Source organism: Coffea arabica, chromosome 8e, assembly GCF_036785885.1.
Source record: "Coffea arabica cultivar ET-39 chromosome 8e, Coffea Arabica ET-39 HiFi, whole genome shotgun sequence".
NCBI lineage: Eukaryota > Viridiplantae > Streptophyta > Magnoliopsida > Gentianales > Rubiaceae > Coffea > Coffea arabica.
The window spans coordinates 49,550,350-49,578,100 of NC_092324.1; the positions used below are offsets into that span (position 1 = coordinate 49,550,350).

Here is a 27,751-nt window from a genome sequence, read left to right on the forward strand (position 1 = left end):
AAGAGTGCTAAAATGATGGAAGCACCTCAGAAGTGGCATTGCAAGGTTTTCAATACGGGTGCCAATTTTTTTCAAATTTTGTAATTTTCTATTGTAAGGCATAGGAGTATAGGATAAAAAGATAACTTTATAGAAGAAATAGGTAACGTATCATTTGCTAAAATGGTAGATGCGATAGAATATTTTCAAACAAGAACTGCCAAAATGAAAGGAAATTGGTGACCTCTAAAGCAGGGGCGGAGGGAAGGGGGGCCAGGGGGGGCAACCGCCCCCCCTCCAGTTGTTAAAAAAAAATTTCTAAGTAAAACAATTTTTATTATTATGTTTTGCCCCCCTAAAAATTGATCAAAAAATTCACTTTGCCCCCCCAAGTTTCTAATCTTGTGATATATATGTTCACATTATTTTTTTTGTAAATATATTTTACTTTCATTGCTATAGACTCGCCTCCTCCAAAGTTAATTCCTAGCTTCGCCACTGCTCTAAAGTGTTTCCATTCAAGATCTCCACGTGAACAGAAGTGAATTTCTAGCAAAACTATGATATGAAGTAGGCAGCCAAGAATTGTTCAGTCGGTAAGAAAAGCAGGTAAAGGAAAGTTTGGTTGTGGCGGTGGTTGGTACTGGCATTAGCCAGGTGTTGTTTACATGCGTTTGTAGTGTTTGGTTTGTAGTTTACATGAGTAGGATTGCTACCTGTTTTTCATGCGTTAATTGTGTCAGGAAAGGTTTGCCAAGTAGCGTTGCTTTTCTTTGTACGTGGCCAATTTCTTGCTACTATATATATGGATCATTGTTTTTTGAGAGTGTATATGTGTGATATATTTTTAGTTTGTTAGGTAGCAATTTATATTTGCAAAGTGCGCTTTTTTTAGTTGAATGGAGTCGCAGTGTGTTAGTGTTCTTGCATTGAATGATCGAGTTCGAGGATGGATTGCTAAATTAGTTGTTGTAGAAAAGAGTAGATTTCAGCGAGTACGGAATTGCAGCCGAATGTTTTTCCGAGTTGTTTTTGCCGATGCTTCTGTAAGTGTTTGTTAGATTTGTTTTGTAAGTTTTATTGCATTTTTGTTTTGTTGATATAGATAATAGTTGTTTTTTTCTTTTTCAGGGCGATACAATTCAAGGAGTGACATATTTATCTGATCTGGATGCTATGGACTGTGCATTGGAGTTGCATGGAACATATTATATTCAAAATGCTACTATACAGCGTTTGCGTAGTCAACGAATGCAGATTGGGATGGTTCCATACGAGATTGTTATATCACATAATACTGTGATTAATCGCGTTTCACCTGAGCATGTGCTATCGGTTGAAAATTTCTATGAGTTAACTCGTTTTTGCGATTTGGATTCTTTAACAGCTAATCCAGATGCAAGAATAAGTATAAGTTCTTTTTTTGGTTTTTTGGTTTTGGTGTATTAGTAAGTTTAAGTGTTATTAATGCGAATATACACTAATTTGTCATTTTGATGTTATAGCTTTGCTTGGAGTAGTTGTTTATGCTGGTCCGGCAACATTTTATGCCATTGGAGATAGACATGTTTGTTTGCAAGAGTTTATTATTTTGAATGAAGAGTATGTTATTAGTTTTTGTATGGTCAATTAATATAGTTACAGTTATATTTTTTAAAAATGCGTTTGTCTAATTTTAGTGTGTATATAATTTTGGCAGGAGGATACCAATAGTGTTTTCAGTATGGGATGATTATTTTGACAGTGATGGTATGCATTTAGTTGAACTCGTTGGCGAGCAACCAATTGTTATGATTTGTCGTCCGCGTATCAGTCGTCTTCATGGTATATGGGTTTGATTTTAGCTTTGTACTATTTATTTATGGTTATGTTTAAAATTTTGTTAATGTAGGTTTTTTTTTTTCCTTTGCAGGTCTTTCTATCGGAACTCAGGCAATTACAATTATTATGTATAATCCTAATTTGTTTGTGGCTCATCAGCTAAGGCATTGGTATGATACATTTGTTGGCGATGCTGGCTTTTGAGCAACAAAAATCAAGTATCTTTGGCATTGCCTGTGGTTTAGGCTGATCCGTAGTTTTGGTGTGTCATGTTATTATGGTTATTTCATTCGTGTTGGTGTTATAATTGCTAGTATTGAAGAGTAGTTTTGACATAGCCAGGGTTTTGGTGTTAGTATTATAATTTGTAGTATCTAAGAGTGCTTTGTGTATAGTTGTAGTTTTGGTATTGTTGAAGATAAGTTTGCTTTTCTAAGAAATAGTTTTCAGCGAACTATTTGATTGTTTTTATAAGGAAATTTTAGACATTTTCTTGTGGTAGTTTGCTTAACGTTTATGTGGCTATAACTGAATTATGCTGGTGTGGTATGACTGCGTATAAGAATAAGAAATCAAAGTACAGAATAAGGAATCAAAATCTAGGCAGTGTATGTGCGAATTTGAGTAGGAATAGAATAAGTAGTTATATCTTATATATATTTTATTTACAAGAGTAAGATATTTTCAAAAGTGGTTCTGCTAAACTAAGTGCTTTTATATGTACATACTATGTCTTAGATACAAAAGACGTCGAAGCAGGTCATACATTAGTCATATGCAATGCTGCTGTGACTGGTTATATATACAGTGTCGATAGTAGGGTTGAGCAAAAATGATAGAAGGTGTGATGGGTCAAATGGCAAGGCTGAGAAAAAATGATAGAAGTGGTGTTGGGTGAGATATTTAAAAGGTGCTGAGGTCTTTATGGCTTTGCACGTTTGTTGCTGGCTTCCTCAGCTGCCTCAGAGGGGTATTTTCGTATTGCTTCTTGCTTAGTTGAGGCAATTTGTTCATCGTTAATGGTATCGATTGGTGGCTGATGTGTAGGTTTTTGGGATGTGCTTGGGCTGGCCAAGTTGGTCGCAGTTGCAATCTGAGGATTAGTGTTATCAGGAGTTAGATGAGTAGTGTTTGAGGTAGGAGGGATTGCTAGATAAGCAACAACACTGTATCGTGCGGACTGAAGTATATCTGATGGTCGAATAGTATTTCGTAACTGGACATAGAAGTGGGTATCTTGTAAGTTATTATTGATTTGTTGGATGTTGATATGCTCATGTATCTTTTGCATATTGATGATTTGTTCGGCCGGCATTTGAAGAAGAGACTCTGCATATTTGTCTTCAATTAATGCTGATAAAATGCTTGTGCCGTCAAAGAGCTGAATTTCAAAACGAAGCCTGTCATTGCACCAAATTGTTAAGTTAAGCTTAATATTAGAATACTAAGAAAATTCAATTGTAATTGATAAAGCACAGATATTAAATGCGAACCTGGGTAATGGTTTTTGGTAAGTGATATGGCAGTAAAAACATTTGAATTCTGTATCAATATCAGCTCCTGTTGGTTTTGAGCAATCAGGCTTTGGACAACTCAAGTAGTAAAAGCGCGTGTTTGTTATTGAGATACGAATCTGAGCTTTTATCCAAAATGGCCTGGTCTGTGGTTTCATACCATATATGTTAGATAATGGCGATTTTATCTGGAAATGATTAATAATAGAATGATTGACACTTACATGTTCAGCCATCGTGGGAATTGTTGCTATTTCTCGTAGTTGTGCAGCAGTTGGTGGATGGATAATTTGATTTGTTTTTTCATATAGCCTTTCCTTGATTATTGTTTGTATGTAGCAGCTATTTTTCTTCATCCTGTATACAAGCTGAGCTTATGAATTTTGTTCATGTGAGTAGTATGTAATTTAAAGTAATGGAATTACCAGTTTCTCAGAGCTGTAGCTTGGGGGATTTCTGGATTGAACAATATGATAGTGGTTGCCTGGGTTCCCAAAGAAATTGCTGCAAGTAAATGTAAATAATAATGTAGATTATAAACACGTGTGATAACTGCATGTAATTGCAAGTTTTTTTCGAAGATAATATGCTTACTGTGATAGGAGTTCACTTTTGGTCTAGCCAATAAGATGATAGGCTGCTGAGGTACCATGGCTTTTAACTGCGATCCTTCCACAGATAAGAATTCTTCCCACATTGTAAAAGTCATCGGTTGTTTTCTGTATATATAAAGCTGTAAATATTATGAATTGATCACATATAGTAAAGAATAATTTTCAGTTAGTATTGGTAAGTACTCTTCATTGACAACAGCAAATTCTTGGATTGGCACATATCGTTTTCCTCTTGGCACTAAGCGAGGAGGCAGTGCATGCACGACAGCACAGAGGATATCTGTGCATCAGAGATAAACTGTATTTAGACTGGATGTTTTTTAAAAGGCAGTGTAACACGTTAGACAAAGGTTATACTTATTCTTGCTGAATAATCGCCAATGTAATTATGCAGCTGTGTAAAGGATGTTAGTTCATAGCAATAATCAGAGGGCAGTGCATCCTGTGCTGAAACAGCTTGAATAAATGTTCTTTTAGAGATTGTCATCTGATATGGTGAAGATGCAAGATAAAATGGGATGCTTATTTTTGTGATCCAAGCATTGCCGATGTAGTAGGTGGAATAAAGCTGAAGAATTGGCTCGATATCTTGAATGTCTCTTTCGAAAATAGTTGCTTGGATGGTGTTTCTCTGCATTTAAAAATTGAAGATATGTAATGAGTGATTGTATGTATAAATGCTTATGCCGAATGAAAGATAATTTACTTGATTTGATATTCCTTACCATAGCATCAGCAAACACTAATTTCTGGTATGGCCTTCCATCTTCTTTGCTATAACGAATTGCGCTCTTTTCTATCACGATGAGCTTAGCAAACCAATTGGAATTTGTATCTGTCAACTCTGGTATTAGAACGCATTTTTTTTCCATGTCGATACTGAAAACACAGGAAGCAAAGTAAAATTAAGTAATAAGTAAGAAGCTTCTGTCTAAAGTATTTATATAAATTGAAGATGTTAAATGCTTCTATATATCAGTGTATGAAACAAGGGCAACGAAATATATCAAGTATTTGATTAACAGAGAAAAGATCTTATGTAAGATGCATGCAAAGGACTTAGTTTTACTTAGAACAGTTTTTTTGGATGCACTGTAAAGATAGCTAAGAGTGAAGTTACCTGGATAGATCGAAGAGCAAAGATTCAAAAGCACAAGAAGCAGTTTGATAGTCTCTGCGAGTTAATAAGATGTATCTATTGAAATAGAATTGATTTATATATACAATGAGTAAGAGTAGTCGAGTGAGTGATACGCGATAGTAACTTAAAACTGGTATGGATTTGGTCTGATACATTGTGAATGGGAGACAGCATGTGATTGCATGTGATTAGAAGGTGCCAGAGAAACGGTGTAATCATTGAAACCATGCATACCAAATAGAGATTACATGTTACACCTAGCAATTAGTTTTTACGCGTGGCATGCAGTAAAATTAGAAAGAAGCATGACACATTACAAAGGACATCTGGATATGGCTTTCATCATACAGGTAGCATTATAGAAGACACAGGTGTTTAACTCTGATATATTGTTGAAGTTTCTGAGTTGATAAACTGGTATGTTGCTATGTGATGAATTAAGTTTTTTCCTTGCGTTTTGGAATAAGTGAATTAGCTGTGTAAAAGTATCTTTGCCAGTGCGTTGTTTATCTAAGCAAAACTGAATAATTAACATGATACTTAATGTAAGAGAAGTGGAATGCATCAGAAAGGTTTTCGTTTTTAAAGTATCTATTTTGTGATTTTGAGTTTTATGTTTCTGCAGTTAAAGCAATGCATTAGCATAGTTATTATTAATATCAGATCAAACGCCAAGTCACTGAATATTTCTTTTGTAATTTTGTGAGTTCTGTAGTTATTTACTTTTAATATTGTAAAACAATGAGAGAACGAGATAAGACACTAAAACAAGCTTACATCTGGTCTGCATTTTATTTACTCATTAAAGGCCACATAGATGAAGCGCAACGGTAGATAGTTTTCTCAATTAACATTTAATTTGAAGTAGAATTTGCAGTCCATGGAGCTTGAATACCATCCTCAGATGAAGACAGATTAGCTGATATATTGACATGTTGGTGTTGGTTAGCTAGATAAGGAGTTGGGCTATATTCTTCACTATTTGATACAGAAGCTATAGTATTTTTTCTACTATCTTTGGTTTGCAGATGACTGATCAGTTTCGTCATAGTAGCAATACCTGGATCATTTTGTCTTCTACCTTTAGCGCTAAGGTTCTGTGTCGTATTGTTTCTCGAGAACAATCTCTCTTTCCAACCTCTTGTGCTCTTGGTAATAGACATTCTGTACCTTTAACAATGAATTTAGCAAAGATCAGTTAAAAGATTGTTATGAAACTAATTAGTAGTTGTCGCTAGCACATAGCAAAGTTCTGTTCTACTTCATTGATATTGCACTAAACCGTGATTTTAATGATTGAGAGAAAGATTGCAAATCTGATGGTCCAGCTCTGTGTTGACTGCTAGAGCAGGACTGATTACGAGACCTTTTAAAAGAAGATAATTTGATATCCGAATAAAAAGAAAAAGAGGAGATAAAATCATAGTCTTAATTATTACTTTTACATTTTATTGTTAAACAATGAGAGAATGCGGTTAGACACTAAAATAGGCTTTTATCTGGTTTGCACTTTATCTAGGAAGTGAAGAAGAATAAACTAATGCAGAATGTCTAATATTTTTGCAATTTCAGCAAAATGCCTATATAGTTACACAGGCATGTGTATATTGGAATCTAAAAACATCTCTATTAGCCGCTTCTTATTGTTCCTTTGTTTCATGAAGTTCAAAGAACTACGTTAACATTGTACATTAACTCATGGAAGATCCACTACTGAAAAATGTTACTTTTAAGCTCTTTGATTGCAGATGATATGTTTTTTTACTCAAGCAGTAACTATTATTATGTTAGTGGATCTTAGCTTTATTGCTTATTAATGAAATGCTTAGTTTGAAGAAGAAGAACATTGTTCCATATTAGCCAATACTTTTGCAGTTGTCTAACATTATTCAGGCAAATTACAATCATGAACCTAATGATTGAATAGCTTTAGGGGCCTGGTGTCCGTCAACCTGATGAGTTTCTCCTGATTAGTGGAGATATGGTGGAAGTAGCATCGATGTCGATAAAGGGAGTTTTTGATTTCTCTAGCCAAATATAGATGGGGAAGGAAACAAACTGTGAGTAGTTCTTCACCAAATTCTGGATCCTGGTTGGCTCTATGCAAATCTCAAGCTAATCATTTGCGTGAACTACAAGTTTAACAATATGTTATCTCTGTAATCAGTTGATACATGTTGTACCCATAAGCATCGTGTATATTGACAGTCATTTTCATTTATTGAAAATCGAGATCAGAGTTGTATAAAGATTCATACAGCAATATAATGTTCTAGTTTCTTTTTTTTTTTTGAAAGTTAAATAGTTCCGTCTATGCTTCTCAGGAGTCCTGATTCTTAACTACTTGATTCATTGATATCTGATAGAATTTGACAAGAATACATATCTCTGGGCCAAAGTATGCCTAAATTGTAAGCACATTTGTGTTACATGTGTTGAGGTCACCAGGAGCAATGAACGTTCTTAGTGCATTGTAAATCATTGCAAGGCAAATAGATAAAGAAAATAGCAAGAGTTGGACTAAAAACTTATTCAAGGACAAAAAAACTCTGAACTAACTTTTCAATAGAATACTACAGTATGGTGTTACTTTTTTCTAACAATTATATCAAAACCTGCAATCCAAAAGGAAGTATTTCTAGCTCAGGTCTTTTGCTTTCTGGATTGAGCTAGTGTTACTGAATAATGATTAGGTTCCACAGGACTACCACAAGGATTGGGCACTCAGGTCACAATTTACAAAGCTCAGTACCAATTGGCCATTTCTTGTTCAACTGTCCCTTCCTTAGTTACTCTACCTTCTGGTGGTCTGCTTTATTTGCTCATCCTCTTTTATATTCTAGAAATGATGTGAACTGGATATAGATGACTTGTTGCAAGGTTTTGAATAGGTAACTCGGCATTTAGATCACGTTTAAATTCAAAACAAAAGCATCATCTTTCTAAAAAATGGAGTGAAATTTCATAACCAAATTGCAGCAACTTCTTTTTCAACACTATGCTGGGTTGTCCTTTTTTTTCTTCTGTATTTGGTGAATTTTCTTTCTGATTGTCTTCCATTCTTGCCAAACGAGAGGAATTGGAATGTTACAGAATGTTTTGGAAGCCCTGCAGCATGCCCCTCGATGTCTAAACCTTAAACACAATAAAGGCTTCGCAATTCACATAGGGGTTAAAATCCTTTCTCTAGAGTTCAACATAGGAATTCTTATAAAACAGCAGGAATAGAAAAGGATGCAACTTTCAACCAGCTAAAGCCATTTGCTTAGAGGCATTTCAGTTTAAAATGAATCTATAAGTTCATCTTTGGTCATCCGGATTCCAGTATTTCTTGAACAGGAGAAAACTGATCCAGGCTCCTGTTCTTACAACATATTGTCAGTCATATGCTACCTCTATGAAGATATAGGGCGAAATTAAATGTAGATAGGATTCAGGAGGTTTTTCCATGTGTTAGAGAAACAGAACATGCAGATGAGTTTGCAAATTCTAAACATGTGGTATTTGGGAATTTAGACCCGAGTGACATCAACTCTTTTTTGGAGGCTTCAGTGAATATGGAATTTAAACATAACTTAATAATTTCAGTTACTTGTTTCATGCTGATATGAATATCAGTCAAAGAATTTGAGCACCTGATTTACCTAGGTAAATCCCTATTAGTGAAAAAATTAGCAGATGTTTATGAATTATTAAATGCAATATTTATCATAAGTCCAAAGTCAATCCCTCACCATTTTGATTTCCTCTAAAGCTGTTTCCATAAGATGTTACCAGGCATACTTAAAGAGTAGTTATCCTTTAATCTTGCACCATAAGCTCAATTGAAATTGGAAAAATCATTTGATAGCAACTACATTTTGGGCATTACCATGACAAAATTAATCTAGAGAGGGATTTAGACTAACAAAAACAAAGACAATCAAAATAGGTTATATCCTTTTCCCAGATCTTTTATCAAAATTAAAAGCTAGTATTGAAAATGTAAGCTAGACAAAGAACAACCTTTAAGCAGCAACTATCTTAGGAGTGCTTCTAGACTCCGACCATGATGTGGCTGCAATCTTTGTCGTCAAAAACCACCCCGCCTTGTCAGGTATCTCGTGGAATGGAGTATTCAGTTCCTTCAGACGTGACTCAAAAACACCTGCTAGACTTTTCTCTGAATATTTATGTTTTCCATGACCAGTGCTGATCCCAAGCAGTGAAGGCAGCTCCTCCTCACTTTCAAGGGACTCTTTAAATGTAAAGACCATTGGGTTGGACTTCTAGATTGTATATCAGTATAAATCTCAAGTTTAAGGCCGAGGTGTAGCAGTTCACAAGCTTTCTCGAAGACATCAATCTTGATACAAAGATCAATTAAACAGTTGCAATATGCTTTTCTAACATCAGAATCAACTTGATGAAAGAGTTTGCCAGTTGTCGAAGAAAAACTTCTTTGTGGCTGTAAAGACTGTGAACAATCAACTCCAACAGGCGACTAACCTGCAATTTGTCCAGAGTTATCAACTTTCAATACTCATATACAATCTCCAAAGTTAACAAACCAAGCTACACTCAAACAGAGACCCATCAGACAATCGAATACAGAGTTGTCCAAACAACTTACCAATTGAGTTGCTATCAAGACCAATAATCAAATCTTTAAAATTGATTCAATTTTTTCTGGAGTCCAAGAATCAATATTCTCTTAAACAAACTAATAAATTTCTATGTGCAACACTGCCTGGCATGGTAAAATTTAAACTTTCATATAATTTCAATCAATTCATACTTGGTTGTGTAAAATGAAAGAAAACCCACATTCGAAAATCCAAAAAAAAAAACTTTACGTCAAAAAGGAATAACAATCAAATTGAGAAAGATAAGTAGGGGAAAAAACTACGTCAACCTAGTATTCAAAGTACAGGGCCAGACATTTGCTGAAGTTCCTGGTTTTGGGTTTAGCATAGAATATATTCTTCATTCATGCATGAAACTTGGAAATTCCAAATCTTAAAAAAGAAAGCAGTGAGGAGGTATAAATAAGATAAATCTGAAATCGAAATTTACATAAAGAGTTAGACAACATACCTTATTGTATGTAAACATGAACCACTGGCAGGAACTCATTAATCATTCATGACTGCAGATATGATCTGGTTGTACACTACATTTTTTGTAAGATTTGTTATTTTGGAAAATAGATTTGGAGGTCGTATTAATACTTTGACATTACTTGATGCTCTGCCACGTGATAATGCTACATATAATTGGCCGTGGGAGAAAACAGGTTCTTTTAGATATAGACCAACATAATCCAATGTTTGTCCTTGTGCTTTATTAATCGTCATTGCAAAACAAAGCCTTAGAGGGAACTGTGTTCTTTTAAAAGGGGTTGAACAGAAATCATCATCAGAACTTTGCAAAGGAATTCGAGGAATGAAAACATGCTTACCTCTAAAAGAGCCACAAGCAATCTCTGCGTGTATTACGTTGTTTCCAAATTCTTTGCATACGAGTCGGGTGCCATTAGATAGGCCTTCAGCAGGGTTAATATTTCGAATCAACATGACAGGACAATTAATTTTTAATATCAGCCTGTGAAGAGGCAAGCTCTTAGGCGTTAATGAATTCAAAAAATCTTCTGTCTCTGATTGATGGCATGACTCAAGGATTTCATCATGGCTTAGATATACCTGTTCTGTACCTGGAAATTTAGCAATGATTTTGTTATTAATTTCAAATACAAAATCATTTCTTGTCATTAAAATTGCATGGTTAACAATAGAATCTGGACAATGAGCAAAAGCACATAAATCTGGAAATACTGCAGCAATCAACGCATCAACTGATGAATCGTCATCGACAAATACCAGATTCATTCCTTCAGGTATACGCACCTCATCATTTTTATTTGTTGCTTCAGTACCGTTGCCAATTCGAAGAAGGTAATCAGAGAAATGAGGATCTAACTGAGCTCGCATATTTTGTGATAGTTTTAGTTTTATGAGGTACGGCCAAATAGGAGACTTTACTAAGCTAGCATTGACAATTTCTTCTTTACACCCTTTGGTGATCACTGGTAATGTTTGTCGGAAATCACCACCAAAAACAATGATCTTACCACCAAATATGGCATCTTTATTCATGATATCTTTTAATGATTCATCAAATTTTTCTATTGAGCTACGCTTTGCCATGCTTGCTTCATCCCAAATAATTACTTTTGCATCTCTTATTAACTTAGCAATAGCACTTTGCTTTCCAATATTGCAAATTGCTGTATCACTATCTTGTAATGGGATTTTAAACCTCGAATGTGCTGTACGGCCACCAGGTAAAATTGAAGCTGCAACTCCAGATGTTGCAGTTGCTAGTGCTATGCATCCTTTTGATCGTATTGCTGCAAGGAGAGCTCTGTATAAGAAAGTTTTTCCAGTTCCACCTGGACCATCTAAGAAAAATGCACATGAGATATTATTGTCAATGGCATGCATAATCTTGTCAAATGCTGATTTCTGGTCCAAGTTTAACTGATGCAATGCACGAAGATCTTCGTCAGATACTACTATGCTTCTTTCAACATCAATTTCCTTAGTGCTTAAATCTTGCGAAAGCTGTTCAACTTGAATATCAGTTAAATTATAATCAGCAATATTTTTTCCCATGGATCGAAGACACGAATCAATTAATTGGAGCACTCGTATTTGTACAAAGTGTGGTTCAAGTGATGTACTATGTCGAATATCTTCAGATAAGAAATCTTCATATTTCAACCATAACTCTCGTGGATTTGTAGGAGTACAATAAGCTAATATAGATGCGAATAATTGTCGAAGAGAACTTGGCATCTGGTATGCAGAAGCTTCCTGTAAGCAAAGTTCAGCAGCATTGTCAGAATGCAATAGGCCAAGTAAATTTGCAGCTTCTTTAAATGTTTGACATACGTATCCATTGACAACCTTTAGATATTGGAAAGAAGTAGGCTTCCTAACATCCATTAACAACATTCTGAGATAGTATCGCTCCCCTTCAGTAGGGCGAGCAGTTAAAATACGACCAATAATTTCTCCTCTTTTTCGTCTACTCCAATATTTTGATTGTGCATTCCAAGTAAAATACTCAGGAAACTCTATATATAAACAATTCAAATGCTTGGCGTATTCATCATAACAATTCATGCTAAAGAATTCTGTAAGCATTGTCTGTGAGGAACATGGATTGCTGATTACATTTTGCAACGATTGGTTTTCATCAAATGTAACTGATTGCTTATTCTCCAAATGAAGTTGCAAAGAAATTACTGATGGATGTACCTCATTTAAGTCAAATGCATAGATTCTCCACATTGCTTCAGGGGGAGAGACCCATCTTGCACAAACAAAATTTTTTATTTCATCAACAATTTCATTAGGCCCCGTATTAGTCAACTGATATAGAATTTTATCATGGCCTTTATAGATGTATTTATATATATATTTGATAGCTCGAATTGTTGAACAAATTTCTACATTTATATGACAATTAAATTTAGACAGTAAATAGGGATTGTATGGTATTACCCATCGATTATCAAGAGGATGTCCACGAACAGTTACTGATTGCTGAAAATCTCATCGTCGATAAACAGGGTAGGAGTTGTGACTGTGGCGAGTGGCTTCTGTAAACTCCTTAGGATAATTATCCTTGCATCCAATGTGTTGTTTCATGCATGGGCAACTTGGATTCATAGCACCACAAGGACCATGCATCATATGTTTGACAACGAGTTCATAAAGATAAGGATGCTGCCTAGCATCTGGCAACTCAGCACACACTATGCGATCGTATGATTCAGGAGAGTACATCTTCCATCCTTGTTTCAGAATTATCAAGAAATGAGCATGAGGCAAACCTCTTTTCTGGAACTCAATCACATATGTATAAGCTGCTACTTTTCCAAATATGTTCTTTTTCAGAAGTTCATCTTTCAGTTGTTGAAGCTTTGCACGAAAAACTCGAGATATTAAATCTGGTCTATTCTCAACTTTATCAGTTGGCAAAAGCATTTTTTTAATCTCAGGCCAATTCTTGTTGCAGGTCATCGTCAAAAAGATATCCGGTTTTCCATATCTTTGAACCAAAGACATAGCATCCATATATCGTCGTCGCATATCTCGAGGGCCACCAATGAACGAAGCTGGTAGAAAAATACGTTTACCAATACTTGATGATGATGATTCACCGCTAGAAATACTATCAACTATGCCTTGATAAATCTCTGTCCGAAGTTGAGCCTGTTTGCTTCTTCCTCTGTGGAAATCTAATCTGATTGACTCAATCTTGACATAGACATCGACTACATATTGCTGTAGTAATCTCCCTATATGTAATAACATTGACCGGTCAGCATCTCGGATCTGCAATTTGTAGCAATAATACTCACGACATGAAACTGTGTTGCGCTTTCTTTTTCTTTGGTTAATAGCTGAAACAAACAGATAATGATACTTATATTATCTATTGATAAAGATAATAGATTACGTAAGATTAGTATATATCATAAGGAAATATAATAGTCATAGGTTAACGATGGTATATAAAAACGATTATTCGCAATACCTCTATTTTCTGCATCAATGATATCAGTTGCCATCGTTGCTGTAGTTGTAGCTATAATAGTTTCTCCCTCACAAGTCACTGATGTAATGTTGCTCTTATTTGGATGACGGATTTTTTCAATCCCTGGATGCCAACCTGGCTCTCCATTTGCAAAGATAAGAGGGTATTGCAACGAATCATGACAAGCAAAATAATGCTTGACAATCTGCGTTTGACCATTCTTTCCATAAATTTGTATGTGTTTAGAGTTGACATGTTCAGAATTTGTGCTCTCGGTCCAAACAGCTCCTACTTGCGACACAGTAGGTTTATTGAAAACTCGTTGATCTACAGCAGGCGTGGTGTCAAGTACAATCTTATAATCATCTATGCCTGGCAAATCTTGTAATCCTCGGAAAAATGCAGAGTAAGGATTAATCTTTAAGATTTTCTCAAGCTTAGTCACCAGTGTTTCTTGAAATCTACTTGAGATTGAGAGCCGCTGCGTTGTTTCATGGTCAGTGTCAACAAAGTAAAGTTGCAAGTTCCGTGGCTTCTCACCATTCTCTGGAATAAGTGGATTAATATAATGATACATTTGTCCCTGGATTCGAAATGTATAAACTCCATTGTAGTTTGCAGCCAAAGATTTATCAGGATGGATACCAATCGAAGTGAATGCAAACATGTTATTATAGCTTCTAACACATCTGCGAAACTCAGCAGCCTCATCAGAGTCTTCTATATATAATAGCATAAGTTCTCTCGGCATCTCAGTAGATAATAGTTGTACCTCACCGGAGGCACAGCAAAAACCAGGCGGTTCCTGATGAAATCGTTTTGCATGACAATACGGACAACTTGGAACATCAGGCAATACAGCAGGTTCTGTAGCTATTGTAGCTAATGGATCAGTTATAGCTGGTTTTCTAGACCGACGTTGCCTACGCAATGATGGTTCACCAACATCTAAATTAGTTGATGAAACCTCGTTAGCACCATCAGCAATAGACGCACAGACATTTTCTTCATTTTCCTGCAAACCAGCCAAAGCATACTTAAGGACGATGAATTCAGTGTGCCTAAATCAGCCAATCTGACTTATAATAGACAAAAATTAATATCTCACCCACTGGTTAGTCTAGCCGTAGTACATGCTTAGATAAAACCACCGGTAATATAAGTAGTCTAACATTTATTGCAAGGGGTCTAAACAACAATCTTATTGCATGAAAGATGCTCAAAATAAGCACAAACATACGGTTGGAAATTGCTCTGCATTACTGAGCAATACTGCAGGCTCTGTAATTATTGTGTTCAATGGATTAGTCATAGAACGTCTTGTACGTTGACGTCGCCTATGCAAAGATGATTCACCGGCATCTGAATTAGTTGTCGGAACCTCGCGAGCACCATTACCAGTAGACCTAGATACATCTCCTTGATTTTCCTTTAAAACACCCAAAGCATAGTTAAAGATTGTGAGTTTAGTATGCTTAACTAAGTCAAACTCGTTTGTTTTACCAAAGTGCATGCTTAGGCGAAACCACTGTTAACATAAATAATTTAACATTTATTCCAAAAAATTTAAACAACAATTTATATTGCATGAGACATGCTCAAAATAAGCACAGACATACAGCTTGAAGGTGCTCTGCATTGTTCTCTGCAAATGGCAATATTGAGCCTGAACCCAATGAAGATTCAATGACACCCATATTTGGCTGATTCACAGCATTTGAGTCATGTATATTAAAAGCTGTGACAGCTAATGTACACACTCCTAATGGCGCATCATTCTTTGTCTCACGCCGAGCAGCAGCACGTTGCTCGCGGCTCCTTCGATTTTTCTCAGCACGAGCCTCTTCCAAACTTCCATATACTCTATTTCGACCCATTCTGAAAGCATATTATACACAGCTGAAGCGGAAACCAAACAAACGTCTAAAATGAACCATACAAAAGAACCACAGCAACAAAAATGAATTTCCAGCGAAGCCTGGGGAGCCAAAGCAACTGTAATTACACAAGAGATTGGGAAACCAAACATACACGTGAGATGAAATCTTACATATATAAAGCGTCAATAGGAAACTTTAGAAAACTTTCCACGGCATTTCTTAAGCTGCTAAACAAAACTAAGAAGAAGAACAGAACCTAAGAAGAAGAAAAAAAGCTAGGAGAAAAAAAAGGATATAGCTGACCGACCAACCGCCCACTAACTAATAGTAATTGCTGACTATCAAAATGGAGAGCCACATGGACAAAGCAAAGCTACAATTGAGGAGAGTCAGCAGACAAAAGCAAAATGCCCAGCAAAGCTACAATGCAAGAGAGCCAGCAGACAAAAGCAAAATGCACTGCCACCCATCAGCAAAAGACCAAACCAACCGCCCACTAACTAATAGTAATTGCTGACTATCAAAATGGAGAGCCACGCGGACAAAGCAAAGCTACAATTGAGGAGAGTCAGCAGACAAAAGCAAAATGGCCAGCAAAGCTACAATGCAAGAGAGCCAGCGGATAAAAGCATTGCCACTAAATGGGAAAAGACCAAAGAGCCCCTCAAAGCCACAAGAATCACGCGATAACCGGCTCATTTTTCACTGTTCACAAGCCTATCCACGCTTTATATATGTAAGATATATATACTAGTTGGCACGGCCTGCGCGTTGCGCAGGAGGGCGAATATTTCCCGTGTTAAGTTGCACAAGTTTTAGTTATTGTATATTTGTTATAGTATAAAGAATTATATAGGTGGTATAAGTTTGGCTTGAATTATAAAATAATAGTGCGGTAAATTGGTTGGGTGAATATAGTGTTAATAGTTTGTGAAGTATGAAGGATATTTTGTAATATAATGGTTAATAAAGTCCTATAATTGAGACAATGCAGTGTCAACATTTTGTGTGGTATGATTTGTATAAATTATGTGGTTTGGGTGAGGTAATTATAAAGATACTCATTAATATTTATGTATATCTCTATTACTCACTAAGTTCCATAAATATGGGCCTATTTCTTTTTTTTTTTTTGCACAAATTAAAACATTTAATCAATATAATCACAAGAATTGTTTTTCTTTCATATTTTTGTATAATGTCACTCACTAATATTAGATCATTAATCCACATTAAGAGCCATGTATTATTACATTGTTTTTGAAATTTACAATACTTTAATTTTTTTAATGTAAGAAACAATGTAATTAATGTTGCATGTTTGACTAAAAGAATAATAAAAAAATAGCATACAACATTGCTTTTCAATTTAGAGTAATTTAGAGCCATTAGGAAAAATGAATATATACACATTAAATTTAGAGCCATTAGGAAACATTTTATAATAATTATATATATACATTAAATATGGATATTTATCTAACAATATAAAAGCGAGAGTTGCCCCATGAACAATGTTTTTTTGTCAAGCGGTTATCCTGCAATTGTTATTGGATGCCCGGACTATTAGTAAATAACATATTACTTATTCTTTTCTATAGAACGAAAAATAAGAATAAAAACAAGGGCACTAAAAATTTGTAATAATTATATAGAGTAATATGGATATATAGACTAATATATCTTTATAATTGTATGTTTTAAAAAATAGTAGGATTAGAAACCATTTTTAGTCCATGACACCTTAACCGATTTTGGTTAATTGTGATAACAATGTTGGACTTCATTTTTATTTTTTTTTACTGCTGTTCAACTTTTGGGAATCATTCAGTCAAAAGCTACTACTAAACATGCTAAACAATCACTACATTCAACAATTTTACGGAGCACTATTTTATTTCATTTTTTTGCAATATATGCATTCATTTTTTTCCAAACAATTTTTATTTCATGTCGCAGTAATAAAATCCATTTTTTAAAGTCATTAAAGCCAATAATAATTTATTAATTATTTCCTCAATAATTGTGTATTTACAGAACACTCAACATTAATTAGATTGTTTCTTACATTAAAAAAATTAAAGTATTGTAAATTTCAAAAATAATGTAATAATACATGGCTCTTAATGTTGATTAATGATCTAATATTATTGAGTGGCATTTTACAAAAATATGAAAGAAAAATAATTGTTGTGATTATATTGATTAAATGTTTAATCTGTGCAAAAAAAGAAGAAGGAAAAAACCAACAAATACACAGATTATCAAGAATAAGAAACAGATAGAAATGCGTGAAACCTCAGAATAAAATTAGAAAAAATATATTAATCCAACTTGATTATCAATTTTTATTTTTAGCCCAGATTATTTGTATGATTCTTGAGCTTTATCTGACTGAATTAGAGAAAATCTATACAAGTACAGAAGCTTAACTGCTGCGACCCTTTATTGCTCTTCGTACAGATACATAGAAAGTTATGCCTTTTGCCTTTCTTTTTTTGCGTTATTATGCTTTGGTTTTCAGCTCAGATTTCATCCCCGTAGCATTTGACCAGAAGGATGACTGGAGGCTTCTCAATGACCAAAAGACCAAAACGCCCCTCAAAGTCACAAAAATAGCAGCATAACCGCTTGACCAAAATTCACTATTCATTTGCCAACTCTCTCTTTTATTATAAGCCAACTCCCTCCGAAAAATTCACTATTCATAAGCCAACTCCCTCCGAAAAATAATTGTTGTGATTATATTGATTAAATGTTTAAATTTGTGCAAAAAAAAAAAGGAAAAAGCCAACAAAAGGAAACAAATACAAGAGCCAACAAATTTGCCCTCAAAGTTGCCCAAAATTACGCTATAACCGCTTGACCAAAAAGCACTATTCATCCTCCAACTCCCGCTTTTATTATATAAGATATATATAGATATATAACCACTGATGTTTATCCATTTAAATAGAAAGAGAAACTTCTTTTTGGTTATGAAGTTGTAAATGTAAATCATTATCAAACAAGGGCAGAAATGGCGAGTGAATATTCTTTCTGCAAGATGAGGGTTCAATTTTACACTAGTAACCTCAATGTGGGATTACAAATTTGAATCTTCTTGAGTTGTACACAATGTATTCGAGTAAGTCAACTGATGTGTAATTGGAGTTGGTTAATGGAAATAAGATGGAGTATGTCCAAAACTCTCAACAAATATGAAAGATCAGCCGAAGTTTGATAGAAATTAGTAACATGTTGGCAAAGTTGATGTGTACTAGGAGCTGCAGCGGGAAAGAAAAACTCTTCTTTCTTTATTTTTTTCTTTTTCCTTCTTTTTGATGTTTTTGGAGAGAAGGTAGATAAGGCCTAAACAATTGTCAAACATGAATGGCGCCCTTTCTCACCTTAAATGGTCTCATCAATCTGAACATAGTTATTAAACTCGGTCCTAAGCTTGATCAGAAAGTTGATCGAGCCACCTAATTGGCTGTTTAATTGTGAGTTACATATTACTTATATAATACAACAATATATCTTAATTATAAAATTAATAAAAATTTTAAATTAGTTGTTCAACCGACAATTCAAATGACGATTTTTTCGATTCACTAGCTGAACCATCAAATCATTGACTAGTTAATGGATATTAAATCCGATCCAAAACTTAATCTAGAAAGTTGATCGAGTTACCTGTTTGACGGTTAACCATGAGTTGCATATTAGTTATATTATATAATATAACATATATTAAATTATAAAATTAATAAAAATTGTAAATTAGTGATTCAACCAACGGCTCAACCAACATTTTTTTAATCACCAATTGAACCGTTAAATCATTGACTAGTTAATAAATTTCTTGTTCGAAGAATCTAATTAGTAGTCCAACCTAATCTTATGTTGGTTCACTGGGTTGACTGATTCGACCACCAAACCAGACCGAATCAAGTTTTATAACCATGAACAATCCAACGAAGCATAAGGTCCTCACCTCATGCATGGATAGCATAAAAGATTTGGAAACATTTCGACATCGACATTGTTCTCATGATTTCATACAGTTTTGTCATCAAATGACCTCTCTGCCAAGAAAATTGACCTTGGAAAAAACTGAAGGTGGGAAAATCATCAAAGTTTGAGGGCAAAACGGAAAATATCTTCTCGGTTTCAATAATCCCTATCTCAACTGCAATCTGTCCTACTTCATCTTTAGTCACGCAAAGGCCTCTCTAGCTTTAAATTTTAAGCGGCCAAGTGAAATTGCTCCAGCGGAAATAGTCTCCTGAATCAACTTCCTGCAGAGAAGTGTACCTCAACCAAAAACAAAAAACCTATTGAGATCTTCCTTGATATATGCAACTGTCGAGTACTACGGTAGTACGGTATACGTAGGCAGCAGGGGAAAACCTTGAGCCTGAAATATAGAAATATTACTTATTTAAAAAATAATAAATAAAAAAAATAAATGGCAGTATATGACAAGATATGGCCATAGATCCAGTGTGTCTTGCATTCTACTATAATTGCTTCAACCGAAGACAAAATTGGTTGGCAACCTAATGAAGCTAGTTCGTGGATTCTATAAGCAAAAACTCCTTTATTGCAGGTAGCCTTGTGGATTCTCATTTGAAGTGACATAGAAGATAACAGCCTTTATTGGCAAAATATTAAGCAAACAAATAAATCTACTCCGGGCACTATAATCATAGTTACTCGACTCTCGTACTTATTCCTACCACTATCATGAGGTAAGTGTGCCAGGAAGCCAAGGGAATTCATGCCTTTTGTAATTTGTACTTGTTCCATCCATCCAGCAAGAATTCTAACTAATTTGCACATCACCAATTTTAGTAGCTTTCAGTATTTTCCTCTCCAAGAATACCACTTCAATTTTATCTGGAACCACAAAGGAGGAGTCCCTAATATCCCTCGATTCAGCCTTGGATCAAACACATCAAACTGCACACGGCTTAGAGAATCCAAAATGGCCTCAGCAGGCACAGCAGGTAGGAGTACAGGCCGCGCCTCGGCAGGCACTGTTCCACACAACTCCCGGGCTTTTAGCAAATGCACATTGGCTACAGATGCTATTTCAAAAACTGCATTACATATTCCCTCACGAGAATCAATTTGAATCTCTCTCCGACCACCCTGATTCACCAGCAATCCATGCTTCTCCGCCACCTGAGCAGGTATGTAGGAAAAATGACGGTTGCGGCTGGCATGGTAAGACAATGACCTGAGCAGCACAAGGAGACCGCTAGCCTTGCCTATATGTGATGCAGCATGATCTGCAGCAGTGGATGTAATACCACCAGCTTGAAGGGTTATGTACAGTAGTGTGGATGCAGTATCCTCAGCATATCGCTCTAGTTCTTCAATAGCTTCTGGAATGTTAGTAACCTCTCTTTTGGCATCATTTATGCGAGCTTCCACTGATCTTTTCAGCCAGCTTTTGCTTATTTTATGCTCAGAACGGATAGATGTTAAAGCCTGGGCAACCGGATGCTCAATTAACTTGTGGGAGAAAATTTTGTCTATGGCTTCTTGCCACCATAGTAGGCGCACAAGGCCGATTTTAGGATCAGAAGCAACATCCATAGCTCTAGCTGTTTCAACATTAAAAGCACGTAATGCAAAGGCAGCCCTTCGCATGTTTGGCGGAAGTTCAAGAAGGCAAAGGTAATGAGGATAATCATAATTTCGTACTTGCTGCACACAATAGGAGAAGGCCGCTCTTAGGCCACTAGATGTAGAAGCACCACTCATCTGATGTAAACAATGATTCTCTGCCAAGGGCAATTAGAAAGTCAGAAGCTAAATACTTCAACACAAATTAGAAGACAAATAAGGAAATCAGTCAAACACAATGACAGAAATGGAAAGTGAAACTCAAGTTTCTAAACCAAGTATTCTATGTTGATATGAAGGGGAAGAGAGCAAGTAATTTTACTTAAACGACTAAGAATTAACTGCCAGGCTTTTGCTTAAATTGACCCTTCATTGAAGATTTACATTAATCAGCCATGAGTCTGACTTGAATTGCTGTACGTGATTGGACACTATTACCATACATCCAAGACATAATCTTGAAACTAAAAAAGCACAACTGAAAGCTTACATATATTAAGAGGCAAGTATCAACAAATGAAGAGATCATTTTTCTTGCTTAACAATAGCGCACATAGTCCAGTAGGATCTATAATTTTTCTAATTAACTCAACCCGGCTGACCAGTAAAATTCAAAGCACAATAAGCATTTTAAGTTGATAATTAAAGAACAACCTGAGTATCCTTTAGTAAGAAAACTGAAGCTCTTAAGACTTACTACCAAGTATAAGAATGAATATTACTGAATATAATCCATGTCCAAATCCATATTACTGAATTTTCTTTACTTTACTCAAGCAAACTATTTCAGAAAAGTTCTTATCAGGTGAAATAGTATAAATCTTCAATGAGCCAAAAGATATGATGTCTCTAAACTTATTTTTCGTTAATATGCCATACATGTGCTCTTTTACACGTTTAATTGCCATATCTTTGTTATTCAAACACATTAATCAAATTATAGAATCTTTCTTTTCCAATCACACCCACCTGACCCCTGAGGGCAAACCCCATTGACAAATGGTTACCCAAAAAAAAAAAAACTAACCTAGGTAAAAAGCAAAGCTCATACATGCACATGTGAAAATCAAATACCGTCAAGGAGAAAGAAAGAACCCATTTAAATCAACTCAAGAATGCGTACAAGAACAAAAAGCTAAAACCTACGAAAAGGGCCAAAATTGTTCTTTTTTTTTTCTTTTGGGGAGGGGGCACAAATTGTTCAATAGATAAAATCTCATTGTATCTACATAAATTCTAGCAATCACCAATTTAGAGACAAATTCATCAGTAACAATAAAAAAAATGCATTTTTAAGTACTACATACAAGTAAATGACAGTACTGACCTTTAAGAGCAATTGAAGCAGTATCCCATAAAAGTTCTCAAGCGGTAAATCGCAGAGAGAGAGAAAGGTTTAAGGGGTCAGTGGAGCAACCTGTGATATTCTCCGATCAGAGGGAGGAAATTTTATGACGTCGCCGGAGAAGAAAGTTGCCATCCGCAATCGGAGAATGAAGTGCTAAGGGAGAGAGATGAGACAGAGTTATGCCTGTAACTGTGAGCTAAAGAACCTAAGAAAAAATATCCATGTTTAAGATGACCCGTTTAGGATCCGCGTCTCAACCCATCTCTGCGTGGAATTAGTATTGGAAATATTAAATACAAGTCTGACTGTGCCACTTTTAGTATTTAGCAACAAGTATTTTGTTTTTCCTATCGTTTCGAAAAAAAAAAAACAAGTATATTTATTTTCCTTAGGAGAAACTTAATTCCAAAATCCCGCCCGCCGAACATTCCAGAACACCACTGCTTAGCTTAGTCCGGAGTCACTGCTTGACTCCTAGAATCCGCTGGTCTCCTCGTCCTCGTTTTCTTTTATAAACCTCTCATCCCCAAACCCCATCTGCCAATCCATCAGCTCTAAACCCACCTCCCCCCAGAAAGAAAAAGAAAGAAAAAAACAGAAGCAGCTTGATCCTCCATACCCAAGATTAGCTTCTTTCTAATTACTGTTATTGATTGATTGATTGATTAATGGCTGACGAAGCCAAGGCCAAGGGCAACGCCGCCTTCTCTACCGGAAAGTATGACGAGGCCATCCGCCACTTCACGGAGGCTATTAATTTCTCCCCAACTAACCACGTCCTCTACTCCAATCGATCCGCCGCCTATGCTTCTCTTGGTAAGTATTCCGACGCCCTCCCCGACGCCGAGAAAACCGTCGAGCTTAAACCCGACTGGTCCAAGGGCTATTCCCGTCTCGGGGCGGCTCATTTAGGTTTGCGTCGCTACGACGACGCCGTTTCGGCGTACAAAAAGGGTCTTGAGATTGACCCCAATAATGATGCTCTTAAATCTGGGCTTGCTGATGCTCAATCTGCTCAGGCCCGATCCAGGCCCGCGCAGCAACCTCCAAGCCCGTTTGGGGATGTTTTCTCCGGGACGGAGATGTGGGCGAAGCTTACGGCGGATCCCTCAACGCGGGCTTTGCTCCAACAGCCTGATTTTGTGAGGACTATGCAGGATATTCAGAAAAATCCCAGCAGTTTGAATATGTATCTCAAGGACCAGAGGGTAATGCAGGCTCTCGGGGTGTTGTTGGGCTTGAAGTTGAATGCGAGAGGTGGGCCAGAGGAAGATACCGAAATGCCCGAGTCGTCGCCGGAGCGCAAGAGGCCTGCGGAGGCTGAGCCTGTGAAGGAGGAGAAGAGACCTGAGAAGGCGCCCGAGCCCGAGCCGGAACCGGAACCAATGGAGCATTCAGGGGAAGAAAAGGAGGTTAAGGAGAGGAAAGCCCAGGCCCAGAAGGAGAAGGAAGCTGGGAATGCTGCCTATAAAAAGAAGGATTTCGAAGCTGCAATCCAGCATTACACTAAGGCTTTTGAGCTTGATGATGAGGATATTTCCTTCCTTACCAATAGGGCAGCAGTATACTTGGAAATGGGGAAGGTATGATATACCAAATTTCGAAAGCTTTTTCTTCTTTTGTCAATTTGTGGTATATGCATTTTTCAGAAATTTATGGCTATTTATGCATTTGATTGGTGTATACGTCTTCTATTCTTCTACAGTTTAGAGGTTGCCATGTTGGGGTGTGTGGTATATCACTAGTTTAGGTGTATGTGATTGTTGATAATTTGGTGGTTTGATTTTTACGTGGATATTGGCATTGTACGTTAGAAGTGTTAGAGGATTGAGTGGAGTCCCAATATTGATTGTCCTGATTTTGAGGGGAGTATCTTCTTTTGGGGAATCGATATGGGAACTGGTGTTGGAAGTGGAGATTTTTGGTGATGTTAGCCCTGGGGAAAACAGATAGTATGTGATTACAGAACAAAAGTACAGTTTGAAATTCATGAGTTATTTGGTTGGGGGTTATTCAGCGGGGATGATGTATCGGGTAATTGAGGATATTATGAAGTACCTATTTTCCACCGGGTGCCATTTTGCCTATATTCCTGGGAGTGACATCTTTACGTGGCATTTTTTGACGATACAAATATTATTTTTATTATTTTGCTTGCTGTTGCTTTCAAGTTTTCTTCTTATGCACATTGAGAAGTGTATTGTGATTCTAGGTGATCTTGACTCTCTTTCAAGTTTGTTTCTTGATCAATTATTTGACTGCAATTAATTTAGCATTTTTGGCTTATGTCTTGGATTTGCTTGACTGGCGTCTGTAAGGAACATAGTTAGTATGCTGGGTTTTGGAAGCGCGGATGATTTTGAGATACTGGTGTTTTTACATATTGAGATGTTAGTATAAGAGGCCTGCAGGGATTATTCTAAAGACTACAGATGTAGGATGGGGAGGGCAAAAAATTCAGTTTTGCTTTGACTCGTTTTAGGGATGCCATTTTTGTACTTCCCTCAAGGTAGTTTATGGAATTATTGTGAGACATGACTTAAATCAAATGTGTAGTCTACTTTTTTATTTCATTAATTTTGATTCACCATCCTTGATAATTGTGGTTTCATGAACAACAGTATGAGGATTGCATTAAAGACTGTGACAAAGCAGTTGAAAGAGGAAGAGAGCTGAGGTCGGACTTCAAGATGATCGCAAGGGCTCTGACAAGAAAGGGAACTGCCTTAGTCAAGATGGCAAAATGTTCAATGGATTATGAACCTGCTATTGAGACTTTCCAGAAGGCACTGACAGAGCACCGCAATCCTGACACACTGAAGAAGCTCAATGAAGCTGAGAAGGCAAAGAAAGAACTAGAGCAACAGGAGTATTTTGATCCACAGATAGCTGATGAGGAGCGTGAAAAAGGTACCCTATCCACCCCCAACACCCCCCCTTTTTTTGGGGGGGGGGGGGTGTGTTCTTTTTGTTGCCCCAATGTAGATATTAAATACTTGCAATATTCATATTGTAGGGAATCAGTATTTTAAAGAGCAGAAGTTCCCAGAATCCATCAAGCACTACACAGAATCCATCAAGCGGAACCCAAAAGATCCAAGGGTATTTCCTTATCTCAAGATTGTGTATTTGGAAAGTTAGGCTGCGTAAAAGAACATATGCTTCTGAGTTGGATAGTGAACTCTTTCTTTCAGCTGTCATAATGCATGATTTATTTGCTTTGTTTTCAGGCTTATAGTAACAGGGCTGCTTGCTATACAAAGCTAGCGGCTTTACCTGAGGGATTGAAAGATGCTGAAAAGTGCATTGAGCTTGATCCGACATTTGTCAAGGGGTATACAAGAAAGGGTGCTGCCCAGTTTTTGATGAAAGAATATGAAAAGGCTTTAGAAACATACCAGGAAGGATTGAAGCTTGATCGCAACAACCAGGAATTGTTAGATGGCGTTAGAAGGTAAATTATATGATACACCCTTGAATGTCTCTTCTTTTGAATAATATGTTTGCAGCATCTTCAATCCAGTGATGATTGGGTGACTGAAAAAAAAATCACTGCAGATGTGTCGAACAAATTAACAAGGCAAGCCGCGGGGATCTAACCCCTGAGGAGCTAAAGGAGAGACAGGTTTGATCATCTCCTCCTGTAGTTGATTACTAAGATATGTTATATGTAAAAATCTAATATGGGGTGGGGTCATTGGGATTTGCAGGCCAAGGCAATGCAGGATCCTGAAATCCAAAATATCCTCACTGATCCAGTAATGAGACAGGTAGATTTCTAGCATCCATGTAGTGTTTCCTACACAATGCCAGAGCTCTTGAACTTGAGTCAATGTGGATTTCCAGCGGCCATCTGCTGTCATGTTTCTAATCCGGATTTCTTGTTTGCACAGGTGCTGAATGACTTCCAGGATAATCCAAGAGCAGCACAAGAACACACGAAGAACCCTCTTGTGATGAATAAGATACATAAACTAGTCTCTGCAGGAATTGTCCAGATGAAATGAAATGACAAGAAACCAACTTGGAAATAGGACACAACAAAATTCATCATGTGAATGTTTTTGTGTGAATTTCACTGGTTTGATGGTGAACTGGTCAACATTTTGATAATTTTTTAGATGCTTCCTTCTTGAATCCCTTTTTGATGGTAACTTGTTGGTTTTCTTCCTTTTTTGGTTTTCTTTTGGATGTTTTCTAGCTGATTAAAGATACAGACTTTAATTTGGCAAAAATTTGTCTTCAACTGATTGTCTGAAAAAGTCTTTTCATCTCTGTCTATTAGGCCAATGGCCTGCTTTTGGATCTGACTGACTGGGGTAATTGGCCTTGAATCCCACACCATTTCTATCGTTAATTTTTCTTTCAATTTATTGTTTGTCAGACTAAAATAGAATTTTAAATACAGTGTAATAAGTATTTTCTGTCAAATCTTCCCACTGAACCAGTGGAATGTCCAACGCCCGTCTGTTTGCTTTTCATCATGTAAACATTTCTTCGCTGCTGGCAGATGCGAGACGCTTCAGTAACGAACATCTGTCTCTATGGATGCGTGATATTTTGCTTCTTCCGAAGGGGTCGCTTGCAGGCAAGCCTGAGGTTCGGGGAATTTCTTTTTTTTTTTGGAAAAATCTTAGAAACCGCTTCTCAAGTTTTTCATAATATCATTGCTCTCTTGAGATTTTTAAAATATCAAATGTGTTAAATGGATAACATTATCTTTGCACTCTTAATAACTATTTAATTCAAAAAATCAAAACAGAAAGAGAATTTTCAAATAAAAGAATATACATAGAAAAATGATCAAATTGTTATTCAATAATTATTCATATTTTTCTATATTGAGGGGAAATTTTAAATAAAAAATATAGATAGAAAAATTATGTAATTGCTGCTCAATATTGATTCATATTTCTCCATTCGAAGGATATAGATAAATTAAATCTAGATAAAATTAACCACTTACAAGAATTTTGTCAAGTAATTAATATTTTTTAAAAATTAATAGAACAATTATAAGGAAGTTAAAGTATTCTTTTAGTGAATATATTTTAATATATTATGTACCAAAATCACGGGTCAGTATAGTGGTCAGAGGAGGGGTTTAGAGTCTTTTTTATTATCAAATTTACGTATCTACGAATATTTTCTTTGTGTTAAAATGGCATTCATTATACTATATAATACCTTAATAGTTGTTATATATCTATAAAATTATTTGTTATAACATTTATAGTCGCTCATATTTTCAT

At 36.1% G+C, this 27,751-nt stretch overlaps 6 protein-coding genes across 11 annotated transcripts; 2 read left to right on the forward strand and 4 right to left on the reverse strand.

The window, feature by feature from the left end:
• Nucleotides 1–811: 811 nt before the first annotated feature.
• On the forward strand, nt 812–2,004 carry LOC113704978 (replication protein A 70 kDa DNA-binding subunit B-like). The gene is made up of 5 exons (XM_027226842.2): nt 812–1,025; nt 1,111–1,387; nt 1,485–1,581; nt 1,679–1,803; nt 1,892–2,004. Exons 1-5 carry the CDS (start codon nt 879–881, stop codon nt 2,002–2,004), a joined length of 759 nt encoding a protein of 252 aa, XP_027082643.1. The 5' UTR covers nt 812–878.
• Nucleotides 2,005–2,425: 421 nt separating this feature from the next.
• On the reverse strand, nt 2,426–5,259 carry LOC140012864 (replication protein A 70 kDa DNA-binding subunit B-like). The gene is made up of 8 exons (XM_072061232.1): nt 5,049–5,259; nt 4,654–4,807; nt 4,286–4,559; nt 4,112–4,208; nt 3,909–4,033; nt 3,539–3,818; nt 3,294–3,460; nt 2,426–3,200 (listed from the first exon to the last, which is right to left on the reverse strand). Exons 1-6 carry the CDS (start codon nt 5,222–5,224, stop codon nt 3,736–3,738), a joined length of 909 nt encoding a protein of 302 aa, XP_071917333.1. The 5' UTR covers nt 5,225–5,259; the 3' UTR covers nt 2,426–3,200; nt 3,294–3,460; nt 3,539–3,735.
• Nucleotides 5,260–9,009: 3,750 nt separating this feature from the next.
• Nucleotides 9,010–12,665, reverse strand: LOC113704979 (uncharacterized). The gene is made up of 3 exons (XM_072061926.1): nt 11,791–12,665; nt 10,510–11,457; nt 9,010–9,557 (listed from the first exon to the last, which is right to left on the reverse strand). Exons 1-3 carry the CDS (start codon nt 12,401–12,403, stop codon nt 9,553–9,555), a joined length of 1,566 nt encoding a protein of 521 aa, XP_071918027.1. The 5' UTR covers nt 12,404–12,665; the 3' UTR covers nt 9,010–9,552.
• On the reverse strand, nt 11,675–16,193 carry LOC140013016 (uncharacterized). Of its 6 annotated transcripts, none has more exons than XM_072061923.1 (6): nt 15,706–16,193; nt 15,275–15,633; nt 14,896–15,084; nt 13,656–14,670; nt 12,617–13,521; nt 11,675–11,923 (listed from the first exon to the last, which is right to left on the reverse strand). In XM_072061923.1, the coding sequence occupies exons 2-5, from the start codon at nt 15,530–15,532 to the stop codon at nt 12,668–12,670; spliced, it is 2,316 nt and encodes a 771-aa protein (XP_071918024.1). In that variant the 5' UTR covers nt 15,533–15,633; nt 15,706–16,193; the 3' UTR covers nt 11,675–11,923; nt 12,617–12,667. The 6 variants fall into 6 exon arrangements, with proteins under 6 accessions (XP_071918024.1, XP_071918023.1, XP_071918022.1 ...); XM_072061922.1 differs by having other exon boundaries at nt 15,275–15,533; nt 15,706–16,192; XM_072061921.1 differs by adding an exon at nt 12,371–12,405 and having other exon boundaries at nt 15,275–16,192.
• A 3,904-nt stretch (nt 16,194–20,097) lies between these two features.
• Nucleotides 20,098–22,765, reverse strand: LOC113702933 (uncharacterized). The gene is made up of 2 exons (XM_027224119.2): nt 22,479–22,765; nt 20,098–21,309 (listed from the first exon to the last, which is right to left on the reverse strand). The coding sequence occupies exon 2, from the start codon at nt 21,287–21,289 to the stop codon at nt 20,378–20,380; it is 912 nt and encodes a 303-aa protein (XP_027079920.1). The 5' UTR covers nt 21,290–21,309; nt 22,479–22,765; the 3' UTR covers nt 20,098–20,377.
• A 210-nt stretch (nt 22,766–22,975) lies between these two features.
• LOC113702930 (hsp70-Hsp90 organizing protein 3-like) lies at nt 22,976–26,636 on the forward strand. The gene is made up of 7 exons (XM_027224113.2): nt 22,976–24,082; nt 25,121–25,409; nt 25,516–25,601; nt 25,730–25,953; nt 26,058–26,124; nt 26,210–26,269; nt 26,393–26,636. The coding sequence occupies exons 1-7, from the start codon at nt 23,168–23,170 to the stop codon at nt 26,504–26,506; spliced, it is 1,755 nt and encodes a 584-aa protein (XP_027079914.1). The 5' UTR covers nt 22,976–23,167; the 3' UTR covers nt 26,507–26,636.
• Nucleotides 26,637–27,751: the final 1,115 nt, after the last annotated feature.